Source organism: Erithacus rubecula (assembly GCF_903797595.1).
Source record: "Erithacus rubecula genome assembly, chromosome: 22".
NCBI lineage: Eukaryota > Metazoa > Chordata > Aves > Passeriformes > Muscicapidae > Erithacus > Erithacus rubecula.
The window spans coordinates 7,424,357-7,449,391 of NC_136674.1; the positions used below are offsets into that span (position 1 = coordinate 7,424,357).

Consider the following 25,035-nt stretch of genomic DNA (forward strand, 5'->3'; position numbering starts at 1 on the left):
GATTCCCCAGGGCGTGTGGTGCAGGACAAGCAGCAGGTGCAAGGCGTGGACTTGGTAGGACTGGCTCTGTGCCTGGGTCCCTCAGAGCAGACAGGAGCTGTCCTCATGCTGTCACCCAGGAGCTGTGGGACAGCTCCTGCCTGTGGCACAGCATCCCTGCCAGACGCTGTCCGTCACCCGGGAGCAGGTGCTGCAGCAACAGCAGGCAACAGGGCTGCAAGCTGAAACACTGTTCACTTTCTCTTAATTCAATTTTTATTAGTGATGACTGTTTACATTTGTGCTGTCAGGCTGAAGGACACCAACAGCCACTGTACAATCTTGTACTGGCTTAGGGAAATAGTGGCTGTCTGGATGCCTTTGGGACCTTCCCAAATCCTTGTCAGTTAATGCCAGCAATGTTATTTGGCATGTTCCAGCCATTGTCAGCACTGCTGTCAGGCACCCCTGTGTGACAAGTTTCAGCTTTATACCATTGTGCAGGACAGTTACTAATGTCCCACTTCTTTAGACACTGTTAAGCAACCAAAACCTGGATTTACCAGGCTGGTATGTTCTTAGGAATCCATTTTTTTGCTAAATGCAGCTCTCAACAACACTTTTGTTTTCTTTTCACCAGGGTGAATCAGCTTGTGATGCCACCAGCCTCTGTGAAGGTCTGAGACGGTGAGTACCCAAACCAGCAGTAGGTTTCAAGCTACAGCTCTGCTCCAAACCCCTGTCAGCCCATTTCTTTCCTTATGAATTGCAGAGGAGTTCCCTCAGCCAGCTCTGCTTTGCACCTTTGCCACCCTCAGCCCAAAGCAGAGCAAATCAAGAACAGGGAAAGCAGGGGTAACCTCAAGTATCCTTTGTGTTATTGAGTTGTTTCCAGAACCTGGTGCTCCCTTCTTTGAGCAGAAGAGCCCATGTTACCTGTGTCCCCTGACTGTCCCAGGCCAGAACTATAACCCTTTCAGTGTTCACAAAACCTCCTGCTGTCCTGCTCTGGGTCAGACATGGGCTGCTACCAAACCACCATTTCTGGCACAGTCCATATTTTCTGCAGAAAGTGTTTCCTGGCAGCACCTGACCCTGCATGTTGTTGCTGGACTGTCCCCCTGCAGCCCTCGTTGCAGGGCAGCTCCTCTGAGCCACAGGGACCATCCCCTTCCTGCTGCCCACCCTGTCCCTTGGGTTCCTGCTGTCCTTATCACTCCCCCACAGCCACAAGTGATAAACACTTCCCAGCATTCTACTTGAGCCAAAATTAATTAAAGCAAGTTTTTGAAGAGGAGATTTCTTTCCCATAAATTAAATGCATTGAAAGACTAATCAGAAATTCAGTAAGACACTTCAGAATGGCCTTTTGAGGGAAAAGATTTAATACAATCTCTAGCACAGCAGATGTGTTATTTCCACAGAAAGGAGTGGATTTAGGCATACAGCTGCCTGGAGTTTACAGGCTCTGGGCTGGATGTGTATTCACACAGTATTATTTAACAGTAGCTTTTTTTATAAAGTTGGAGGCTTTTTTTAAAAGGTGCCATCAACAAATCTGTGAGGAAATACTTGGTGCTGTTGCTGAAACTTGCCTTGTAAGCCAGTAACATCCTGGGCACACCAAGGTTTTTCACTGCACTTTCCTTTTTGTTCCAGTTTTATACAGGTTGAAAGTAACCAGGGCAGTGTCACAGGGGAATTTTTCTGGAATGCAGCAGCCACTAATTTTTAAGGTCAGGGGCAATTTCCTGCATAGCATGGAGCACAGACCCTCTCACAGGAAATCCTGCAGTGAGAGAACTGGTTATCCTCACCCCATTATCTAGGGAATCAGTTGGCTGGTAGATGTGGTAGAAAGGTACCTCAGCTGTGAGGAGAGGTGCTCCTTAAAGCCAGCATGGAGCAGCAGCAGTGCCTGCTCTGCCTTGGCAGCAGCATCCTGAGCTGGGCTGACACCTGAGCTGGGCTCCCCAAGGGACAGCATTTCTCTAATGACAATTTCAGGCACAAGGCAGTCTCTCTTCAGCAAAATGAGGGGGGCAAAAACAGTCTACAAAACTGGAATCTCTAATGTGTGAGCTGCTTCAGCCACAGCAGGAGCAGTTGTGGTGTCACACACGGCTGCCCTTAAGCACTGCACAGGAGCTACCCCTGCCTGTCACCTCCTGGAGCAGGCTGGGCCAGGATCTCAGTGCATTTGTTTCCATTCCAAATGGTTCTGCACATACCAAAGTGCTGCCTCCACCGTGGGCAGGCTCTGCCAACCCCCTGCTTGCACAGAGACCAGGGCTCTCTTAGCTGGCCCCAGCACCACAGGAGCTGGGGTGCCCCATCCCCAATCCATAACCACCTTCTGTTCCCTGTTTGCAGCTGCTGAAGGCAATGACAGTGGACTCCTGCTCCCACCATCCAGTGTCTGTCTCAAAGCCCTTCTGTTGTGGATAGCAGTGGATCCTTCAGCTCCACATCCCAGAGGGGTTCTCTGGCACCAAATCCATGGCTCCAGCCTGCAGGGTCAGGCACCAGGAGATGAGCAGGGAATGTGGCAACTTCTGGAACACAAGGACATTCACAGGGTCCCCAAGCATGGAAACCAACTGTCCACTGGACCCAGAAAAAGCTGCCCAAGTGAGCAACTGTAGATTGTGTAAATGGTTTTAGATGTAGCCAATGAAGTCCACACTGTTTGTAGGGCAGCTGGTGTCCTATGGAATGCTGCTGCTCTGCCAGCACTCCCACTCCTACAGACTGCACTAGTTGAGGACCTGTTCTGTACATCACCTTTTCTTTGACACTGAAGGTTTGATTCAGATTATTATTTTTTATTTAAATATGTTATAAGATGCTTTATCTCTGCTGAAGACACTAGATTATATATATATATATATATACTTAGATAAACAGTTTTTATTTAAACATTTGAAATCTGGAGCTGCCTGTGCAACCATAGCAGACATGAATAACGTCCACAGCTCTCCTCCTCTCAGTGCCCTGGTGCCAGGGCCTGCAAGGGCACCACAGGAAAACTTCCAGTGGGTGACTTACCTGTCACTGGGACTGAGCAGTGGGACAGAGGAGAGAGTTTCACTGCACTGGGTATGCTGGTGGTTGTCACAGAAAGGCCCAGAAGAACGTTGGACAGAAATCCCTACAGGCTCTAGAGTTTTCCACATACTCCATTCAGCCTTCCTAGGAGGTTCATAGGCTTTTAAACTACCAAAACCCACCTGGCTGAATGGCTGTCCCTTGGGCCTGGAGTGCAATATTGCTGTGCAGTGACCTCGTGCTTTGTTTACATGATTTCATATCACTCAGACTGTCAATGCTAATTCTCCTGTAATATTCCAAAGCAGCTGGACACTCTGCCTTCAGAGTGCTTGGGTTCCTGCACACCCCACTCTGCCTGTCCCAGAGCACTGCCACTGGGGTGTCACTTGTACCCATACAAAAGGGCATTTGAGAGCTTTCAGACAAGGCCAGTGCCTGACCTGGCTTAGACTCCAGTGCAGAAGCATCTCATGGTGCCATTCCACTGAGTCTTGTTTCCTGTCCTTGGCCTCCACAAGCCAAATGTATGCTGTGTCAGCTGGATGGGGAGGAAGGGGAGCCCAGGTCCTGAGGAGGGCCAGGCTGCCACAGGGAGGGCACTGGCTCAGAGGCTCCATTCCCTCTGTTCTGAGCCCTCTCTCACAGTTCAGCACAACTGGAGCAGGTGGAAGCACCTCATTCTTGTGCTCACAACTCACAAGTGACTGCACGTGGGGTCCAAGGACTAAATCAGCTCAGGAAATGTCAAACCAGGGCTAGATGTGAGTTGAGGCTGGGAGCTGCTGTCCTGGTTGTGCCAGGATTGCTCAGCACAGGAGGGTACTGTCAGTAAAGCTGGGTTTGTGTCCCATTCCTTGCTGGGACCTGGAGCACAGCACTGCAGCAGAGGTGGTTCCAGTTCCAGGTGCTCACCCCTCAGCAGGTCCCTGCCCAGGCTGGGGTTCCTGTAATCCCCTGAGCCTTCCCTTCTCCCCAGACCTGACAGGACTCCTCTGCAGGGATTCTGTCACCTGAAATCCCTTAACAGTAGCTCTAAGACTTGGCTAAAGAACCAGACCAGAAGTGTTCCTCTAGTGCCTGAGCAGGCAGGTGCTAGAAATAACAAAGCAAAGCAAATCCCAACAATGTTTCACTTCCTACCTCGTGCCACTATTTACACTCGGAGGGGAAACAGCCTGTAGTTCTGGGAGCCAAACACTTGGCTTTAAAGGCACATGAATTGCTGATTCCCATTAAGAAATTCCTTTTTAAGCTGTTTAAAAAGAAACAAAAAGCAACCCAACAATCAGTCATTTCATCTCAGAGACCAAAGAAGATTAACCACATTTCCTAAATTGCTTTTCTGATAGGCTCTCTGTTGTAGCATTTACTGTCAACAAAATGGAACATTTCTGCTAAGGTTCAGAGATTAGGAATTCTCCTTAAACTTAATTCTCAGGAGTCAACAGCAAAAAGGGAACTGAAGTGTTCTGTAATGTCACTGGCAGTCCTTGTCTGTGACAGGCTCCAGTCCCTGTCAGAGCTCAGTGCTGGTTTTATCCTTTGTGCACATGAAGGAAATGTGTGGGTTCTGTTTAAACAAGGACAGAGGGAAGAGAGCAAACAAGAGAGTGAGAAATGAGTCCTACCTTCACCAGGGGATCCCTGAATCCCTGCTCCCACATGTTCCAGGCTGAGAGGGAGGCTCGGGCTTCTTGCAGATCCTTGTTGCTTTCAGCAGGGTCTGTGCAAGAGTCCAGAGGCACCAGGAAGGCTCCAGCTGCCCCTCAGTTAATCACAAGGGTTTTCTTCTACTCCACTTCATAAAGGGGATTTTTTTAAAGCATTAAGTACCCCCAGCTGATCCTGGCCTGGCAGTGGGGTGGTTTGCACACAGACAGGGTGGGAAGCTGAGGCAGTGGCAGCTGCCCAAAGGAGAGAGTGGCCCAAAAAGCAGCAAGCTGCAGCCCAATGGCTCCTGCTGCCAGCACTCCCACAGCAGGTCTGGGTGGCCCAGGAGCTTCTCCCCTTACAGTCAGGGTGGCTAAACCCCATAAACATCTGGCTGTGCTCTGGGAAGCAGAATTCTTCCAAGCTCCACCCCAAATGCTTGTTTTCTTCTCCATCTGCTTTACTGTCTGGTAAACCAGCACTTACAATCACTTTTACTATGTGATGTACAGGAGTATTAGTATATTTTCTTGTTATACAAGGGAGGAATATAAAATAGTTTTCTGATTTCTTTCAGAAGCAAATGACTATTTTATTTTTTAAAAGCAATTGATTGTGAATCTCAGAGTATAAAAAAAAGATAAGCCAAATATATACCTTTATGTAAATTAAGAAATAAAAGTATTTAAAATGTATCTCCTGGCTCTTTTTCTCCTGTCTCCTCTTGGCCACTCACTCCTGTGGTTGCTGCCTGCAGGGCTGGTCCCTGGGATAAGGATGCTCCAAGCCCAGCAGCCACAGAGCTGCCAAGAACTTACCTGGACACCAACCTGCCTGGATATTATATTAGAAATCATAGAATCATGGAATGGTTTGGGCTGCAAGGACCATAAAGACCAATCCATTCCACCCTCTGTCATGGCAGGGACACCTTTCACTATCCCAGGCTGCTCCAAGAACTTGTCCAGCCTGGCCTTGGTCACTTGCTGGGACGGGGCAGCCACAGCTGCTCTGGGCCCTGTGCCAGCCCTGCCCACCCTCACAGGACTCCACCTGCCTGGATTTGTCCCATGCTTTGGCCAGTCTCCAGCACTGCATCCCTGCTCAGTGCCCAGGGCCTGTGGTTGTTCCCTTGCATCCACTGAGCTCCCTACCAAAGAGCTCTGAGCCCAGGACAGCAGAGAGGAAAAGGCTTCATTGACATCAAAGCTCAGTCAAAAGCCCAAACAGTCAAGCCACAGACAGGACTGAAATCAAGTCAAATGAAACCTTTGTGATTATTAAAAGGCCCAGATACATGCTGGTGAAACACAATTTGACTTGGATTAGTTGGATTAGTGACTGCATTCTATAAGCAGTGCATCAAAGCCAGCCTACAGTCAGGTAATTTAATTGGCCAGAGTTGTTAGGGCAGCACGACCCCCATGTGCCCTGCAGCTCTCCTGCCCCTCTTCCCCTTGACCACTCTGCAGCTCCTGGAGACCAAACACAGCGATGGACACAGAGCAGAGCTCAGTCAGCCTCTGCAGCCTGACAGCTGGCACTGCCCAGTGGGCATCCTTCTGTCAGAAACAGCAGCTGGCACAGCTTTGGCTTCGTGCTTTGCCCTTCCAAATGACAGTGACAAGCTGATCCACCTGAACTCTTCACTGCAGTGACCCTGGCAGGTATCCCAGAGTGGCTCAGCCAGGCTCTGTGGCCTCCTGTGGGCAAGGGCTTTCCCAGCGTGGTGGCTCTGGGTGCCACAGCTGCTCTCTGCAGGCAGGTGAAGATTCCATCCCCAGACTGCCTGGAGACAACCTTCTCACCTCCTGCTTCCCTCCCACCACACCTGCCTGCTGTTCCTCCTCTGGTTCCACACAGCAGAGGCACAAAATCCCAGGATGTCCTACTTACAGGCACAGAGAGAAAGAAATCATTAGTGAGACACTTCTGATCTGAAGCCCTTGTCCCCTTTGGAGCCCCTCGGGACCATGAAAACAGGACAGCCCTGACCTGCTGGCCTCCCCCGTGCTCATTTGCATAATCCATGAAAAGTCATCACCCGGGACAGCTGGAGGGGCTTAGCTGGGATTGAGGCTTTAACGAGGCAATGAACCAGCTTTCAGCAGGAAATGGCAAAGGCAGGGCAGCATCCCAGTGTCAATAGCCCCATTTAGAACAGAGGCCCCTTTTTCCTGGAGACAGGATTGGCAGTAATTTGCCAACACATTCTGCCTGAGATTTGCAGAGATCTGCAGCTCTTCTCCAGGCTGCAGCAGCAGCTATTCCAGTCAGCAGCCTGCAGCCACCTCCAGATGAATAAGTGCCTTGGGAGAAAAGGTCCAGCAGGGTGAGTCCAGCTCTGAATTGCTCAGACAGGAATGGGAGCACCACAGAGAGCAGGAAGCAGCCGTGTCCTGCAGGTCTGATCTGCAGTGTCCTGGTGACACACCTGCAGCCCAGATCCCCATCCTGCCTGGGAACCTCTGCACACCCTCCAGAGGAAGCCAGCAGTCATCAAGGGTGCCACAACTGCCCTTCACCTCCTGCCCAATCTGTGCCAATATTGAAAGACTCTTGCCTTGGAGAATCCAGAGCCTGCCACCCCCTCCCCATCCAGCCTGCACAAGGGCTGTGTCCTCCAAGGCACCACCACAGAGCCCTCAGCCCCCACTGCCCCGAGTGCCTGAGGAGCTGGGCAGGCAGGAGGTAAAGGCAGGCACAGGGAGGATTCTCTGCTGAACTGTGGGCACAGAAACCCAGCTATCACCTGCTGCTCACCTTGGATGTGCAGCTCAGCTTGTGGGATCACTGCTGGGACAGGCAAAGTGGAAGCTGTGGGTCTGCAATGGGATTGCAGTGTCTGTGCTGCATCCCAGGAGTTTTGTGCCATTTGAGCAGAGAATCATTGCAAAGGCAGATAAAATAGCCACAGGCAAACACAGCCCTTTGCAGCTCTTCTCTCAGCCCTTCCAAAAGCAGGATGACATTTGCAGTGCCTTTCTCTCTGCCTGGTGGTACAGACCCACCTGCAGGATGAGAGCTGAAGGCACAGCAGGCACAGCCCTGCTCCAGCCCTTCCCTCTGCCTGCAACAGCTTCTGCCAGGAGCCAGCACCAAACTCTTCTGCAGCAGGGAGGGGAGCAGTGAGGCCTTCAGAGAATCACAGAATCACTAAGGTTGGAAAAGACCTTCAAGATCATCAGGTCCAAGCATTAACCCAGCACTGCTCCCTCAGATCTGCAGAGGGGTCAGGGCCAGGCATCAACACCCAGGTTCTGGCATCCAGGAGCAGGGTGCTCAGCAGGTGGGGAGGAGCAGGGGAGGCTTTAGTGGCAACTACAGCATGAGCAGCATTTCAAACACTTGGAGCCTCAGCTCTCAGCAAGCACCAGGTACCCAGTGCATGGGAGCACTTGGTCCTGGCACTCTCCAAAGGGATGATGGCATCCAGCCTGGGGATAAATAAGCAGATGAAATTCCAGGCAGTCACCTCCCCAGCCTGTTTGCTGCAGGCCTGCTGTTCCAGGTGCCTTGCATGGCTGCACACAGGCTGCTGGCCTGCCAGAGAGGCCAATCAATCAACCACTTCAATTGTTTCACTGATTTATTGATGTCCCTGCACTACCACAGGGGCCACGACCCCTCCTGCACCCAGCAGCTAAAAGGCAAGAAAAACCAGATCATGGTAGTTAGGGACAGTACCAGAGAGTCAATCTGGAAACAGCTGACCCCAGAGTTTGCCTGTGCAAACCCATTTAACCCCAGGCATTTCAGAAGCTGCATCTCCCACACTGGAAAAGCTGTGAGCACTGCTGGGCCTGGGCAGGACAGGGATGAGCCTTTAGGAGTTACTTCAGGCTTGATCACCAACTCAGCAGTGCCAGCACAGACCAGACTGTCACTTCTGCCTTGGGAAATCATGGAGACAGGACTCTCTGGCACTGCCAGAGCCTGGAGGGTGTGTAACCTCCTGAAGCTCTCTGTGCTCTAGCTGAGCCCTGCACACAAGCCAGACCCGCAGCTTTAGAGCTCAGCATCATGGAAGGTTTATTTAAAAGCCATGGAGAACATAAAAACTATAGATATTAAAGATATTTCAACAGTCTACTGAGCCATGTTAGCCATGCCAAGCCTGGCTGAGTCCACGGAGTTTACTCCTACAGCACTGGAGCTTGTTTCACTTTTTTTTTCTTCTTGGCTTTATCTTGCTTCTGCTGGGTCTCCTGGACAACACTCCCCTTGGTTTTCTTTGCAGCTGGAGCCTGCTCAGCTTCATTACCTGCAGCACCTTTTCTTTTTCTGTTTTTCCTCTTCCTTTTCTTCTTCTTGTCAGCCACAGCATCTCCTTCACTGGCAGTGGGGAGGTTCCCACCTCCTGCCTTTGCCACTCCATTCTCCTTGCCCCCCTTGTTTGGATGCTTTTTGCTGCCAGCAGGCAGGAGGCCTTTCTGGTGCTTGGGGTTCTGTGTTCCCAGGGGCTGTTCCTCTGGGGCTGCTGGCTCTCCCTCCCCCCCTGCTCCCACCCCGTTCTCCTGGACGCCTTTCTTGCGATTCTTGCGTTTCTTGCTCTCTGGCAGGAAACCTTTTCTCTTCTTCTTAAGCAGCTCTGCTCCCTGGGTGGGTTTACTGGCTGCCTTCTCTTTCTTGGGCTTCCTGCAGAGAGAATGCCAACAAACCAAGAGCAGCTTAATACACACCAGGGATCAATGTGGGGCATGTGAAAGGCAGAAGCACCAGACAGGTGCAGCAAGCACAGGGTGAGGATGAGTATTACCCTTGAGGTGGGTAATAACTGCCTGTGGCCCTGGCTGTCTTATCTTCTGGCAGCCCATGATCAGGCATCAGACATGTCAGTGCTGTGTTACAACCCCTTCCCATCAGGGACAAATCCCAAGATGTAAGCACACAGAACAATGAGCCCAGAATTACTCCAAAGAAGCATTAATGAGTGTCTCCACCCCACCCACCAAGGAGCTCCATTAAACTGCACCCTGAACTTGCTGCCCTGCCTCCCTTTCTGTCCCCAGCCCCCTCTCCCTGAGCAGCCCCAGGCAAGGCCCAGTGCAGGTGGCAGCACACGTACGTGTGGTTCAGCCAGCGCATCACGTTCCAGTAGAGAGAGTCCAGCCGTGGGGAATTGCCAATGTCCTCCAGCTCCTGCAGGGACAGCAGCACTTTCTCCACCCCTGTCAGCTTCACATTCAGCTTCTGCAAGAGGCAGGGAGAGGTGTGCAGAGTGAGCTTGGGGGGGCACTCACAGCAGCCATGCTCAGGGCAAGGCTATGGCAGCAATTGCCAGCCCTGCCTGGCTGCTCCAAGCCTTGGTCTGTCTGCACCACTTCAGTTTGGGGCAAGAACTGGTGAGTCACACCACACCAGCAGATACTGGCTTTGCTTGAGAACTTGAGTTTCTGCCATGGGTGGCATGAGTCTAACACAACTGCAGTGGCATTAAAAGAACTGGAGGGTCCCTCAGTCCACTTTCCTTTCCTGTCCTTGGCTGGGAGCAGGGAAAAGAAGACACATGACTGCACCCAGGCAGGAGAAAAGCAGCAGCAGGTGCAGTCTGGTTCCTGAAGATCTGGCACCCTCTTCTGTAACCCACTGCATAATCTCAGTCAAACCAGGCAGAAAGGGGTGTCTCAAAGGCTATTCAGCTCCTCCAAGAGTCTTGGAAATAATCTCTCTTCTCCACCCATTTTCCTATTAGGTCTTCACAAAGAAACAGGCTGTGGCCTGAGCTCTGGGCTTATCAGTAGGAAACTGGGCTTCAGCAATTCTGCTGCTTGTGGTGTTTTCCTCCAGTAAATACAATCAAATTAGGAAGGTTTTTTGTCACCTATAGAAAATCTCTGCATGCTCAAAAAAGTAATTTTTTAGTAGGGAAAACAAAGGCCCAGAACAAAACTTCAATTTTGCTCTTAAAGCTATTAATTCTAGTTTTGGGAATCATAATCTCTGGAGTTCATTGGAGAGGAAAGAGCAATCACCTGGGATCAAACCCACCCTCACTGTACCTCAGGTTGTATTTCTGCTGCTAAGAAAGCAGGTGCCACAAGTGTTTGCTGAACACTGCACAGATCATCCTCTGGAGATCAGCTCATAAAGACTATGGATCACTCCTTCAGACAGGAGGACTCTTCTGCCCTCAGATCCAACCAGACATTCCCTCTAGAGGTACTTTTTTTAGGAAATGAGTTGGGATGCAGCAATCACATGGCAAAATCCAAGTGTGACATTTGAAAGATGCCATTTGTCACATACTGGGTCACACACTCACCTGCCCTTTAACAGTTTTAAGCAGAAAGTTCAACAGCTCCAAGCTCTTGACAATTTTCTCTTTCTCAGCCTTCATGATGGGTTTTCCAAGTGTTTTCAAACACTGCAAATTAAATTAGAAGATGGAGAAGAAACATACATTAGATGGAGAAACAAATCACATTTCACAGGAGAAAGATGAAAACAGGTAATGAATGGCAGGATTCACCTGTCAGCAAAGTAATTCTGGAACACAATCCCCACCAAACTCTGGAAAAGCTCAGGAAGGCACTTGCTGAAAGCTTCTGATACACAGTTTAGCTAAGAAACAACTGGACAAAAGAAGAGCAAGCAGCATTACAGAAGCACAACCTTGCTGCTGTCCATAGTCTCCAAGCTAAAGCACAACTGCAGATGCTTTCCTGGAGAAAAAGAGGTAAAATAATCCCTGAGCCCACCCTGGAAAGGCCAAGAAGCTGCCAGACTACAGACACACCTGATGGGCCACAGCTAATGAGCTTCAGGAGCTGGGATTAACACATAAAGCATTACTGCAAAAATCCATTAATGCTTATGCCCAGCAAATCCCAGGTGCCAGCCTATGACAGGGCTTGTCAAGCTTAAATTCACTGAAGTAACTGAGGGAAAAATCACCCTTTGTTCTCTCTGTGTGCTGCAGGGTTTCCCAGACACTGGAAGGTCTGGCTTAGAGGAAAATCATGCCAAAGATAGGTCAAATAAAAGGCAGTTATTTACAAAAAGAGCAGAAAATAGCCATAGAAAGGCAGCTGGATCAGAGGCAGCCCAGTGGCTCAGGAGCACTGATCCTCTGCCTGCAGCTGCTCCTTCATGGTCCTTTGCCTCCCCACTCTGTTTCTGTGTGGACACAGCACAGTAAACCCCACACAGATCACACTGATATGAAATGGGATTTGCAGGGACAAGTGTGCTGCAGACAGTGGCATGTCCCATCAAAGGCTGTTTCTCTAGAGGAGGCTGCAGTGTGGCCAAGCCCTCCTTCCCTTGGAATTTGGACATTTCAGCACAGCCAAGGGGCAAAGCCCATCCCATGCTCAGCATCCTCAGCTCCTCAGGCTGAGAAGTCCCTGCCCCAGCAGTGGTGTGTGCTTCTCTCACAGATCCTGTATTCCAATCAGATTGGAATGTAAGGACTCAGCAAACTATTCTCCATTTACATCAGCATAAAGTTGGCAAATAAAATAAAAAATCCTTACAGACATTGAGAGGCATAAGAAATCTATTCCCCAAAGGAAGTTCTTTCAGTAGTGACTCTCACAACAGAAAAATAATGATGCCCAGCAAGAGTGTAAGGAACACTTTCAGCATAAAAAGTGGGGAGACAAGCTAACATGTCTGCAAAAACAGCAGCCTCCAAGTGGAATTATTCACTATCTGTACAGGCTCCACACCCTGGGAGTATCTTTTTAAAATAATAAAGATACAGTTATTTCCTGTTCAGGATGGTCCATTCAAGCCCTGTATTAGAAAGCCATTCTGCTGGCTGCAATTCAAGCTGCAACTTCATCTGACTATCAATAACTTGCTAATTACTCTCTCCTGGTATAGACAGATGCACTGCAACTCTATTCCAGAGCTGTCATTAACCCACAAGGTCACACAGCTCCACAGCTCTGAAGTCTCCCAGGTAAAAAGAGAGACAAATATAGGGTGTGTGATTGGAAAAAAAAATAAATCTTCCGATGCAGGATATAACATCCCCACAGGTCAGGCACATTCAGTTTATTAGGCTTACCACTAATAATAAAATAATAATAAACAAAAAAGGCTGATTTACATCAACATTTTCTTTGTGATTTGAAAAACAAAATATCGCTAGGATAATGGTCTTCCTTGTGGTTAAATCACCTTTCAGAGAGATTATTAGATTGAAATCCTTATTTTGCTAAGTTGTGCACAAGTTCACACTAAGAGAAAATAGCATGGATTGTCAGCTCCTTGGGACAAGAAGAATCAGGGCAGTGCTGTGAGAGGGAGCCAAAGAGAAGTCAAGTGTCATTTCATCTTTTCAATATACAAACACTTTAGAATTAAAAAGGTGTTAAAAATAAATTGCATTTTCTCTTCACTGTCCATGAGTGATGTAGACAACTGCATTTAAATCATGCTGGCTTGACTCTGCCTGTTCTTGCTGCCCTGATGCTTTGAAGGGTTTGAAATAAATCCTACTGAAGCCAACAGAAAAGTCCTGTAGCTCTGAAACACCTGAGGGGCTGATTTTCAGCAGTACACAAGTTTTCAGGTGCTGGGGAAACTGGGACAAGCATCTAATGGGGGGTACCCAAATTCATGCAGACCTGTGGAAAGAAAAGAGTGGCTGGCCCAGCTGGAGATGGGAAACATCACCAGTCTAGTGACCAAACATCTAAAATAAAAGCAGTGTTTTGCATGAATCTGGAAACACAGCCACACTTCCACCAGTATAAATAGCCAGAAGCAAACTGGAACAATTTAGAAGCTCTGCAAACAAACAGCTCCCTACTGAAATGGATCAGTTTAAAACAGCTTCAAAGACCATGAGGGAACAAGGAGGGTGAGTGGAGAGGCCAAAGAAGCCACAGAGAAGCAGCAGATAATTCATTCCTACAGACTGAACACTTTTCTCTAGCCCAGAAGCAGAAGGATTGGCTTTAAGGAAGCTGGATTCAGGTAAAGTTTCACTGTTTCTACTGTTTCTCAACATATGCCTCCTCCCTTTCCCTTCTGCTACAAAGGCTGTAAAACAAATTTGCTAATAAAGCACAAAACCACCACACCACCTCTGTATGTGGTAGGTTGAGACAGTCAAGCCTCCCTAAAGACTTGAGCCCAATTGCTGCTCAGCCCAGAGTCAGTTATTATCTTGATCTCACCCCTCAGAGCACCTCCCATCAGCATTCCATGAGATGGAACCTGATTAGGCTTTGCTCCATTCTCCTCCTCCCAACAGCAGGGATTACACAGAATGGAGCCTTTGCCTCCATAGGATTTGTGTTATTGGTGTTGTTTGCTTCAATGGGATTTGTGTTATTTGTGCTAGCATGAGACACCAACACAAACATGCTCATCTGGTTATGTAAAAGAAGCTGACTTTGTTCTGGGACTGCTGGCAAGCCTGAGGAAATGACTCCCATGGAATGAAATCCAAAGCCTCTTCTATGGGCACTGGGTCCACAAGTCAAAAGCAGCTTTCCCAAGAATTTATATAACTTAATCTCAAGTAATTAGAAAACTTCCTGCTACACAGGGTACCAACCACTGTCTGCATGCTGTGTTCTGCTCTCTCACTCAGGTCCCTGAGAGATGAAATCAGCTCTGCCACCCAACTGCAGAGGTCAATCACTTTACAGGCCTAGCCTGATTTCATTTGGGGAATGTATACAATCCAATCACAAAATCAAAGCAAAGGCTATTATGTAATAAATGTCAAACTGCAACACATGGCAAACGTCTTAAAAAGAGAAGCAGTGTTTCAGTCCTCTGCAGCCCTCTTGGGAGAGCCTTGAACAGTGATCTGATCACAAACACTTGCACAATGCTGGTAAAGATGTGTTTTACACAGCAGGACTGAGGCACAAAGCAGGGGTTTGATTCCAGCTATGCTACAGGTCACTGGTGGAGAGTTAAGGGAAAACCCAGAGGAACTTGTCTAACCACCTATTCTGTGATTCTCTGCCATGTGCTGCTCCAGAGGTGCCCAACTCCCTCTCTCCCTGGCCTCTGAAAACATTACCAGCCCATGGGTCACACAACCCAATTACACAATACTAAAAGCAGAGAGACCTCATGATTTATACCCAACAGCTACACAGACATCACTTGCTGATTTATGTTGCTTTTCTGCCATTTTCTGCTTTTCTTACTCTGCTGCTTCAGGAACAGCCAGTCCCATTTCACAGGATCTCTCAGTTACAGTTCCAGCTCAGCAATACCTGTGATGGTTAATCATCTCTGTACATCTGAGCTGCCAGCAGATCTGGGCAGGTCATTTTCCAAAAGGAAAAACTATGGAGGCAATTTTCACAGCTGGAACTCCCATCTCACCTGAAGCCAACACAGCAATCCAGCTCCTGCCTCACCCTGTGTGGATTCAGCTGGCAGAGATGGTTTTGTCTTGTTATGTCAGACATGCTGCTTCCAAAAGCCTCTGGCTGTTTCTGGAGGAGGGCACTCCTGGATCCAAAGTTCTCTGCTTCTCACATTTCCAAAAGAAGAACTGCACACTGGCAGCATCTTAGCAATCAGTGAGTTTTATTACATCACTCATTCCTGTATCACACATGAATGTATCCCAGCTACTGCAGGATCCAGCCTCCATTCCCCGTGTCATTGCACTTCACAGCATTCCCCCATCTTCACAAAGTGTAAAACAAGTTAGAGCACAGGAGGTGAATATCTGCAGTGATTCAGTCACACAGGTCACACAGCTGGCAGGTAGTTATACCCACACAAGTCAGTTCCAAAGACCAAAACTGCCCTGAAACCCATCACACAGCCCAAGTGCTGTATGTGCACCTAGAGCCAAAGGCAGCATCCCAGGCAGTGCCCAGCCTCCCTGCAGGGGAGATGGCAATGTGCTGTCAGATGGAGCCATGCAATGTTTCTGGAAGTCTCCACACCCACAGCTGCCTGCACCTCTGCCCCTGTCACAGGGACCACTGGGGGACAGGCTCAGCCCAGACACAGCAGCATCTCAAGTGCCACAGGGTGCCCTGCCACCAGAGACAAGCCCAGCTCCCAGCTGGAAGTTTAAAAACCATTTCATATTTATACATTCCCAGCATGTCCTTCAGCCTAGCCCACTGTTTGTTCCAAACAGCCTTGCCCTCCATGGGATCAGCCTGGCAGACCCATCACTGAGAGCTGGAGAAGCCCAGCCAACTTGCATTCCTCCTGCTCCTGTGCCCCAGGTGCACAAGCAGAGGCTGCCACACACTGACCTGAGCACACACAGCTGCTGCTGACAGCACCTAAAGGCACAAAAGAGGCCCTGACAGGCCCAACTCCAACCAACTTCTCTCACTAAGTTTCTGAAGACTGAAAGTGTAGATGTTCAAAACTAACTTCCTTGCATCTCTAACACAAACAAGTCATCAAGAAATGCTCCCAAAGGGTGGGAACCACTGAGTTTCTGCTTGCCTCTGACTGAGAAGAGAAGGCAGGGGACTAAGCAGACCCAAATGCTGAAGGGTGTAAATAAAGACATTTTTGGTGATGTTTATTTTGGCAGTTATTAGAGGGAGGAGATAAAAAATCCAGAAGCCATCCTCACAGAAAATGTCAACACTTTCCCAAGTTTAATGATCTTGATTTTTTTCCAAAGTCCATATGAAAATGCAGCAGGGAAAAAACACTCAGGACAGCTGAGGGAACAGAGGAAAAGGAAGTGTCCACAGAGACATGCAGTATTCTGAAAGCACGTCAAAGATATCAGTTCAATCACTATGGCCTCATTTTACAAGCAAAGAGGCTGAGAAAGGGCAATGAATTAAGAATTTATAAAGATGGACAGATAAAGGTTCAGGCAATCTTCAAGGAAAAAAATTGAAGGATGGCTTTTTAGAGATCTGATGAAGTCACTTTAATAATTTATCTCACTACAAATTAAGAGACTGATAATCAAATGTGATGCCCTTCAGAAATTAAGGGCATGTCTACACTGAAGGCCAGTCAGTATATCCCTGTCTCCCCTACACATTCTCAGGAGCTCCAGAGAGTTATTTTAAATCCCTCACTGAACAGCAGCATATTAACAAAACCCTGGAATGCTGTACAACACTGGTCTTCAGGGAGCACATATTAACTTTAACATGCTATGGAAAAGAGGTCTTGGGTTATCTGTGCCATCCATCCCTCCCCAGCCAAGCCTAAGCAGGCACTAAGTGCTTGGAGGCAACAAATGCATCTCACTGGGGTCCTGTGGAGCTGGCTGAAAGCCTCCAGCACTGGTGCCTGGGGGTGCTTGTCTTGCACTGAACATAGGTATTGCATTCTGTCAGGGATTCTGCAGTGCAAGACCAAATGCCTTGATCCCACCTGGGTTTCCAAGAGCCAACTGGAACACTGCTCTGCCCATTCCTTATGACAGACAAAACAAGCAAAGGGAAAATCAGTAGTAAAGTTTCTCTCTTCCTATGATGTACTTATTGCAGAAGAAAGACAAAGGAAACCCTGAGGTAATACTGAGTTCAAGCCAGAGAAAGCAATTTTAACAACAGTTTTCTGAGGGCTGTTTGATTTTGAAGTTCACAGCCATCAAAATATGTATTTTCTGGACTATTTCCACTCCCTTTGACTTTCACATCATAACTGGGAGCTTCAGCATAAGTTGGGAGTTACACAGAACAGCTCACTTCATGAGGGCAAGCTGGTCCCTAGGAAAGGGATGACAAAAAAAGGCAATAAAATTATGTATTCAGAACCTGGAACTTCCTGCCCTGAATCTGCCAGTGAGTAACTGAAAAATTGGTACAGGTTCAAGATCTCTCCAAAGCCAAGACAGCAATTTTGTAGCATACAAAAAGAAAACATAAATATATCTAACAAAGGAAGCAAACACCACAATGTGCCTACAGTGACAACTGAGAGAGCTGAAATATCAAATGAGATACTTGACTGAGAGATGAAATTGAGAGATGCTGGATAGAGTAAAAAGGAGTGTGTGGGCCCTAGTGGACCCAGGGATCCCTCACCAAAACTGGGTGAGAGTTTTTTATGTGGAATGGGGAACTGGGCCTGTGGGGCTCTGCAGTGACTTCACTGTTATTTGGGGCAGCCTCACAACAATCAGCAGAGATGACCATGGGACAGAGATCACTGTCCAACACACAGGGATGTTCTGGAGCAAGGTAAGAGACAGTCAGACTGTCAATGAACAAAAGGGTCTCTAAGATGTCTCAGGAGCCCCAGGTTTGATTCTTGGCTCAGCTCCCAGCCAAGGAGTGTCACCTGTAAAACAGGATGAACAGCTTCAGCAAACCAAATCCATTATGTCTTGGGTTTCTGCAAAATACCTTCCCCATGACATCAACAACTCACTGCTTTGAAGTTCCTTTGTAAAGCACTTTGAGAACAACTGATAAAGAACAAAGCTCTCCAAGAGGAAGATGTTTCTGCCAAATGTTCCAGCATCCCAGGTGAGCTCTGTCACTTACAACATGAAGTAACTCTATTTCCTTATACATGAACACAACTGAGCCATCAGTTGGAACACACTTGAAAAACTACAGCAAGATTCTGCTTTCTGTGAAGTAACTATATAGGATTTGGGAGACCAAAACTGTGCCAGAGGTGTTTTTCTGCTTCCTCACCTTTGCAGTGCAGGGCTGTGGGTGACACTTTCTGCCCAGGTGACCCAGCAGCACAAGCCAAGAGCACCAACAGCAAGCAGGGCTCTCACACAAACAAGTCAACTCCAAAGTACCCCATGGGACACTGAGCCTGCCTCACTGACAGCAAGGAGAGGGCAAACATGGATCCCTCATGGCCATGATCTATGTTTTATAAGCACATTAAACAATTTGGGAACAAATAAGGTCAAGTTAGCTTATATAAGCACAAGGGCCACTGCCTTGCAGCAGCCAGAGCTGCTATTTCAGGAATCTGTCTCTTCATTTAATGTTCCTGGCTGTTGATTCTCCCTCATCTGCCTCTCAGCTTTGCCTGCATAATTCAGTGATATCCAAGACTGCACTTGTCTCACATTGCTTCTTCCCCAGCTCCAGCTCGTATCACTGCCTAACCCATGCCAGATTTCCTGCTGAGGATGCTCCTCACCAAGGGATCTCAGCTGGTATGCAGTGCAGTCCCTGAGGGAGGACAGGAAAAGCAGGTGGACACCAGCAGATAATATCTTGTCCTCCCTGACAGCCTTTAGCCTGCCAGGACAATCCTGCACCTGCCTCCCAGCTGCAAGGTGTGGACAGTGGGGCAAAGCCTTCAGGTGACAGTTTCCTTGGGAGCAACAGCACTGCAATCACTGCTGGAATCACAAGAGAACATCAGTTAAAGAGCTGCAAACCTCTCTCTGATCAAAGAAAGGTACAAAATTCTCAATTTCTATTTTTTTCTCTTTGTCAGGGACAGTGGCAGGAATGGCCAATGACAAATACAGACATTTCAATTAGAGGCAGGGCAATAAATATCATTTTCCACAGCATTCCATGGCTTTCAGTCCAGTTCTCATAGGTAAGCACCCACATCTGCCAGCACCTACTCACATACTCACCTCTAAAATCACAGCTGACCTAAAATGGCCCATGGAAACAAGTCTCAGAAGAAAAGGGATGAGACTGAGCTGCAGGAGAAACTCAGAGTTCTGCAAACATCCTCCCAGTCTCCAGCTAAGCAGGAGTTTGTGAGGACAGCAGCAACACAGAGGGCTGTTGTTTAGTCCAAGCTCTTCCCAAAAAACTCACCCCCCATAACTTCAACATCAGGCCTGGAACTTCTACCCAACCTGTCAGAAGCTGACAGCTTCTCTGTCAGCCAAGCACACAACTTCCACCTGGAGGTTCAGGCCTAATAAACTGTTCAGCAAGCTACTTCAGTGGTGGAATAGTCTCTGACAAATACATACTTTCTACAGATTCTAAATTTGCTCAGTTCCCAGCCTCTGACTTCTACTACAAGAGTTTATTTACCATCTTTAAAAGAGATCAGTGACACTGTGGATACAGTTTTATTACACCATAGAGCCACTACACGTATTTACAGCTCTTACTCAGAGAAGTGAGCATTTCTGCACCACCAAAAAGACACAGAATTCCTTTTGCAGCTTTAGAAAGTCTTTCAGCCTTTGGCTGTGAATCAAAGCCATCAGGTGGAGTATAAAGTCCTTGACCCCTTGTCAGTAGAGCAATATTTAATGTGCAACTGCCCAGCCCCACAGGGCCACACCAGCTGGGTTAAGTACCTGGGAGAAGCAGGAGGAAGGGAGATAAAACTCCCACATGTATGAACAACAACAGCAGTCTGCAAAAATGTTATCTCAGGACTTTTTCAGGCCAAAAAGAGAGAACCAGCAGCTATATGCCACTGCCACTTAACAGCATGGGAGGCCTCCTGCCCACAGGATAAACCTTGGACAACCCAAACAAACTGACAGTATTTCCCAGGAATTTTTCTTTAAACACACATGACCACAGAAATGAGAGGCACTGAGGAAACTTTAATAGCAAAGCTCATTATAATCCTGGATGGGTTGCAAGTTGCTAAACTCTCCCTGACAAGAACAACATAAAGGCATTGTAAATGTTTATGGTTTCCCAGTGAATCACTGAGGTCTGCATGTGTTCAGCTGCTAGAAACATGGAAATGACCAGGTTGGGAGGAGTGGCATGTTTTATGTAGCTGAGAAACAAATTCACACCTAACTCCACCCATAGGATTCCTGATGTAATCTTTAAATAAAAAGTATTTAATGAAACTGAGGATCCAGAATTACAAACAGCATCTTTAAATTCCTTGTTTTGAACCTGCTTAGATTTTGTCCCTCCTTGACAGAAAGAAACAGATCTAATTGTTCTATTTCAATACAGCACATTATAGAATGGCCTAAATTACCATGCAGCCAGCATCTGAGTAAGTAATGAAAGCTACCCTTAGAAAGAGGTCATTATTACAGTTACATAGAAACTGCAAGACTGGAATCTCCCATGTCATCAAGTTTTGTCACCACATCACAGCATTAATTTGGCTGCTTGGTTCCCCCACAACAATCCACAAGAATAAAAATGAATGGCATTTGTTTCTTCAACCTCCTGTCCCACAGACCATCTCCCACGTAACAGCTGCACCCAAACACTGTCCTCAGGTACAATTTGCACTTGCCATTGGACTCAGGAGCCCTGCAATTTCTGCCACTGTTTCTTCTGTACAAATTATTTTCTAATGTATTAAGGTTTCCCTGATGGACAGTATTAGCAAGGGAGTTGGGTCCAGAAGTTCTGCAATGCACCAGGAGTCTAAAGTCCAGTGCACCTCAGCTCTACTTTTGTGTTCATTCCAATACAGAACTTGCATGACATGTTCTGAAATTATTGTTCACAATACCACTCCATTCTTTCTGTTTTTCCCTTTTTTTTTAACCTCAAATTGATCTGTATGAGTGTATTCCCAAAATTTCAGCTCTGTCTCTTGTATCAGCCTCACTGAGCTGCACCAGGGACATCACAGTGGTGTAACAAGAGTTCTGCCAGCCTGGTAGGCACTAGACAAATGAAAGCAGCACCATGAGGTGTCACCTGTACTTCAAACATGTTGAAGTTGTTACCTTTGTCACTTGGCTGATGCTTCTGGTGATCAATTCCTCCCACTCCTCCTCTGCAATGAAGAACTTCAGTTCATGAAGTAGCAGAACTCTGTGGAGCAGCAAACAGGCCATGGCCTGAAAGAGAAAGGGGAGAGAAGAACATGAAACTCTCCAGGGGAGGTGACAGCAGTGTAAACACCCTGCTGAAGCAAACAGCTCCACACACCATCTGGGGAGGCCAGCTCACAAAGGCTGCATATGCTCATCAAACCAGTGTATCACAGACTGATTTGGGTTGGAAGGGACCCTAAAAATCATCTCATTCCAACCCCCTGCCAGGGACAGGGACAACTCCCACTATCCCAGGTTGCTCCAAGCCCCATCCAACCTGGCCTTGAACACTCCCAGAGATGGGGCAGCCACAGCTTCTCTGGGCAGCCTGTGCCAGAGCCTCACCACCCTCACAGGGAAGAATTTCTTCCTAATATCCAACCTAAACCTGCCCTCCTTCAGCAAAAGGCTGTTTGAGATCATTCTCTAGGTTGTTACAGAGTGACCCCCCAGGAGACAGGGTGATGGGTTTTGATTGAATACACATATATGAAAGAGAAGGCCAAAGGAGTGGAGGAATCATTACAGTTCTAGATCCAGGACCAATATCCAAAACAGGCTTTAACAGTAGCTCAAAGGGCATCACTGTGGGTCTCCCCAAGTTTTCAGGCAGCATCTTCAAGTGACTGCACCCTTTACTGTGCCCTGACCAAAGCAATAGGCACAAATAATTTTAAAAAGAAGCTGGCAGGACAGCAAATGCTTCATTTCAAAGGAATACTAGATAGGAACTGCTGTTGAGAGCAGCACTTGGGCTCACCCTGGAGTCAAACTTGCTCATTAAGCCTCTACATTAACACAGCAATGAAAAGAATGGCCACTAGAAAACCAACAGTAATCTGCAATCTTCTTTCACATAATTTTCTATTCCAGAATTTCTATGTTTAGGCCTTCTTAGGTACGAGAGAAAAATGCAGCATTAGTCAAAGGCAAAATAGAGAAATGCACAAAATACAGTAATTAGGATTAGTACAAATAGCTTAGAGGATTTAAGGGGGAATTTTTTGTAGCAGCACGGAGTTAGTGAGCAAATTCTACTCATATAAAGAAAATGTTGCCTCTAGCTGCCATCACACAGACCTGAATGCAGTTACAAATATCAAAAATCAGAAGGCTTTACAAGAGCTAATCTCATCCAAAGAAAGCAATGGCTGCTGTTCTTTAACCACATATCACAGGAAACAAATGAGTAAAGTTTGTAAAGCTCCTTAGGAAAGACATCATGGAGATTAAAAGTCTGAGACCTCAAGGATAAAAGCAACCTGGTGATACCCAACCTGGCTTCCAGGGACCCCTTGGGTCAACAGCAACCTGAAAAACATGGAGCAGGAGGCTAAGAACTTCTCTTGGGTCATTTCTAGGGAGCTATTTACTGAATAATTCAAAGTGAGGAAAGAGAAGAAATCCCTGGCACTCCTGAGAGCAGCAGAAGCAGCCAGAGTTGTAGGCAGTCAAACAGAACACGTCACAAGCTCAAGGAGGTCTGTGTTTCCTGCACAACACATTCCAGGCTTCTGGGAGACATGGGGTGCTGGAACACAGGCTGCTCCCTGGAGAACACCAGCACTTGCATCTCTTTCACAATATATAATGTCACACATCCTTGCAAACTCACCTCCAGTATGGCCAGTGAATTATCCAAACAGAAAGCACTTTCAATACACACAGAAATTCTGGTCTTTACTGGAAGGTGAAAATGCAGCAGGGAAGCAATGAGACCATGTCAGAAGATTTATGCTCATTCAGTGAGAGAGAACACCCAAACAGCATTTTCAAGGCAGGCTTACATATCCCTTATAATTATGGGGAGTCTGTGTCTTACAGAACAAATTATGGCATGTCTGCATGGTTCCACCAAATGCAGTGGAAAGTCACTCCAGTGCAATTACACAGAGAACATGACCCTCAAAGTCTGTAATTCACTCTGAAAGGTCCAGGCAGGGTCACAGACCCCCAGGCACAGCTCTTCTCTGACAATTACAAACACATTTACACTGCACCTGGGTGTGAAGCAGAGAAGGCTCTGTGAAGGTGTCCTGGGGTATCTCAGGTTAACTCCAGAGGCACCAGTGACAAGGAACAGCTCAGGAACTGCTCCAGCCAGCAGTGGGCAGGAGCACTGCAAGTTAATGAGGAAGAGAACTGGAAGGAAAGCAAAGCTGTCCAATGGAATGGGGCTCTGGAGACCTGAGACTTGTACAGTGCACTGAGAACAGCCCCTGAATGGGACCTGCTTCTCAGTGGGCACTAAAATTGGAAAGTATTTTAAAAGAAAGGAGAAAAAAACCAACTAAACCACGGAGCATTTCCTTCTGTGTGACATTAATAAGGTTAGTCAGAGCACCCAATCATCTGAGGATCCTGGCTGGTGCTGGGACTCTTCAGTAATTCTGTCACACTCAGAGCTTTCACACCTCCAGCCTGTGCATTAGATTCCAGTAAAGTGAAAATATGTTTTCAGTTTCACATAATTAAAACATGCTATTGCTCTACTCAACCTTATTCTTCTTCCTGAGTGTTTTTTAAACCAATGATAATTTAATACTAAGCACAAACAACTTTTCTCATTTGAAACAACAAAAATAAAATATTTACTTGTTGGTTGAAATAAAATTTGGCTTAAAAACATCTCAGTCAGAGAGTAAACATGATACTAATAACTACAGGGTCATGAGTACCATGCTATGCTGTAATTTAAGTTTATCATATTCATTCCAGTCAATGACTTCTCTGTTCCTAGAGCTGTTATTAACATAAACCCTTGTATGGCCTGTTCTTTCACAGCAAACTGAACAGCTCAACAGCAAAAGTAAACCACAGAGAGAGGGACTGATATCAGTGGAGTCAGCCAAAAACATCAGGGGCAGAACCAAAACTGAAATCAAGTTCTTCAATCCTGCTCCAAGGGTAAACCCAATAAAAAACAACAATTCTCAATCCTCCTGCTGATGAATCCCACCTCAGCAAATTCAAACCAAACCAGAAGGGGCACCAAATCTTCTTCAGAAGGTGGTGCAACCATCACATCACTCACAGCATCCATAAGCACATGTGGAAGGATCCTGAATGTCATCAGAAGATTGTTTAACAGGCAAATGTACCCAGAGAAAACAACCCAGCAACCAGAAGCACAAAGCTGAATCCCCTTGGAAAGCAACAGTCCTCAGCAATGGCTTTTCAGCCACAATTCCTCTGTCAGGGCTGAGAAACATCAAACCACTGGCTGGAGAGCATGGAATAGCTCCCTATGAGAATAGTCCTTGACAAGATTTGCAAAGAGGATTTTGAAGACTCAAAGAGCAATCACTTTCAGGACCTGCAGGAGCTTCACCAAGCAAAAATAGCTTTGCTTTATCACCTAATATAAGGGGGGCTAAGAGTATGAGGGCTTTGCATGAGTAAGGAGAGACCCAAAGTCAGTCAGATCCTCAGGAGCCACTTCCTTGAGGTGGCAGATGAACAGCTCTGCTGTTGCATTTCATTTTCCTTGTTTTATGTTCTCAAATCCATGGACACAATGCAGCTGGAAGCAGACATTGTCACAAGTGTGACATCCATGAACATGGGAGTGAATGTTCATCCCCCACACCTGCTTTAGAGGGCTCAGATACCACAAGCCACTTTCTTGCCCATCTCAAACATCCCACTTTTTGGGAATGCAAACACTCAAAGTTTTTAATCAAAGTAGCCTAAAAAAGAAAATGAGACTGCTCAGAGGATTTTTGAAGCCA

General features: G+C 47.2%; 2 protein-coding genes across 5 annotated transcripts in view; one reads left to right on the top strand and one right to left on the bottom strand.

Annotated features, from left to right (window-relative positions):
* The window catches only part of LOC306811449 (sphingosine-1-phosphate transporter SPNS2-like), a 127,859-nt gene extending 126,945 nt beyond the window's left edge, over nt 1-914 (top strand). Inside the window, exon 12 of one of the 3 annotated variants that reach the window (XM_079325156.1) lies at nt 620-914. In XM_079325156.1, coding sequence (XP_079181282.1) covers nt 620-662 — 43 coding nt within the window. In that variant the 3' untranslated portion in view covers nt 663-914. The remainder of the gene's footprint in view (nt 1-619) is intronic. The other 2 variants (XM_079325154.1, XM_079325155.1) reach the window with 2 other exon arrangements.
* A 7,773-nt stretch (nt 915-8,687) lies between these two features.
* The window catches only part of MYBBP1A (MYB binding protein 1a), a 52,111-nt gene continuing 35,763 nt past the window's right edge, over nt 8,688-25,035 (bottom strand). For both annotated transcript variants that reach the window (XM_079324896.1, XM_079324895.1), the window contains exons 24-27: nt 21,215-21,328; nt 10,946-11,047; nt 9,749-9,873; nt 8,688-9,318 (exon numbers count right to left, since the gene is read on the bottom strand). In XM_079324896.1, coding sequence (XP_079181022.1) covers nt 8,823-9,318; nt 9,749-9,873; nt 10,946-11,047; nt 21,215-21,328 — 837 coding nt within the window. In that variant the 3' untranslated portion in view covers nt 8,688-8,822. The remainder of the gene's footprint in view (nt 9,319-9,748; nt 9,874-10,945; nt 11,048-21,214; nt 21,329-25,035) is intronic.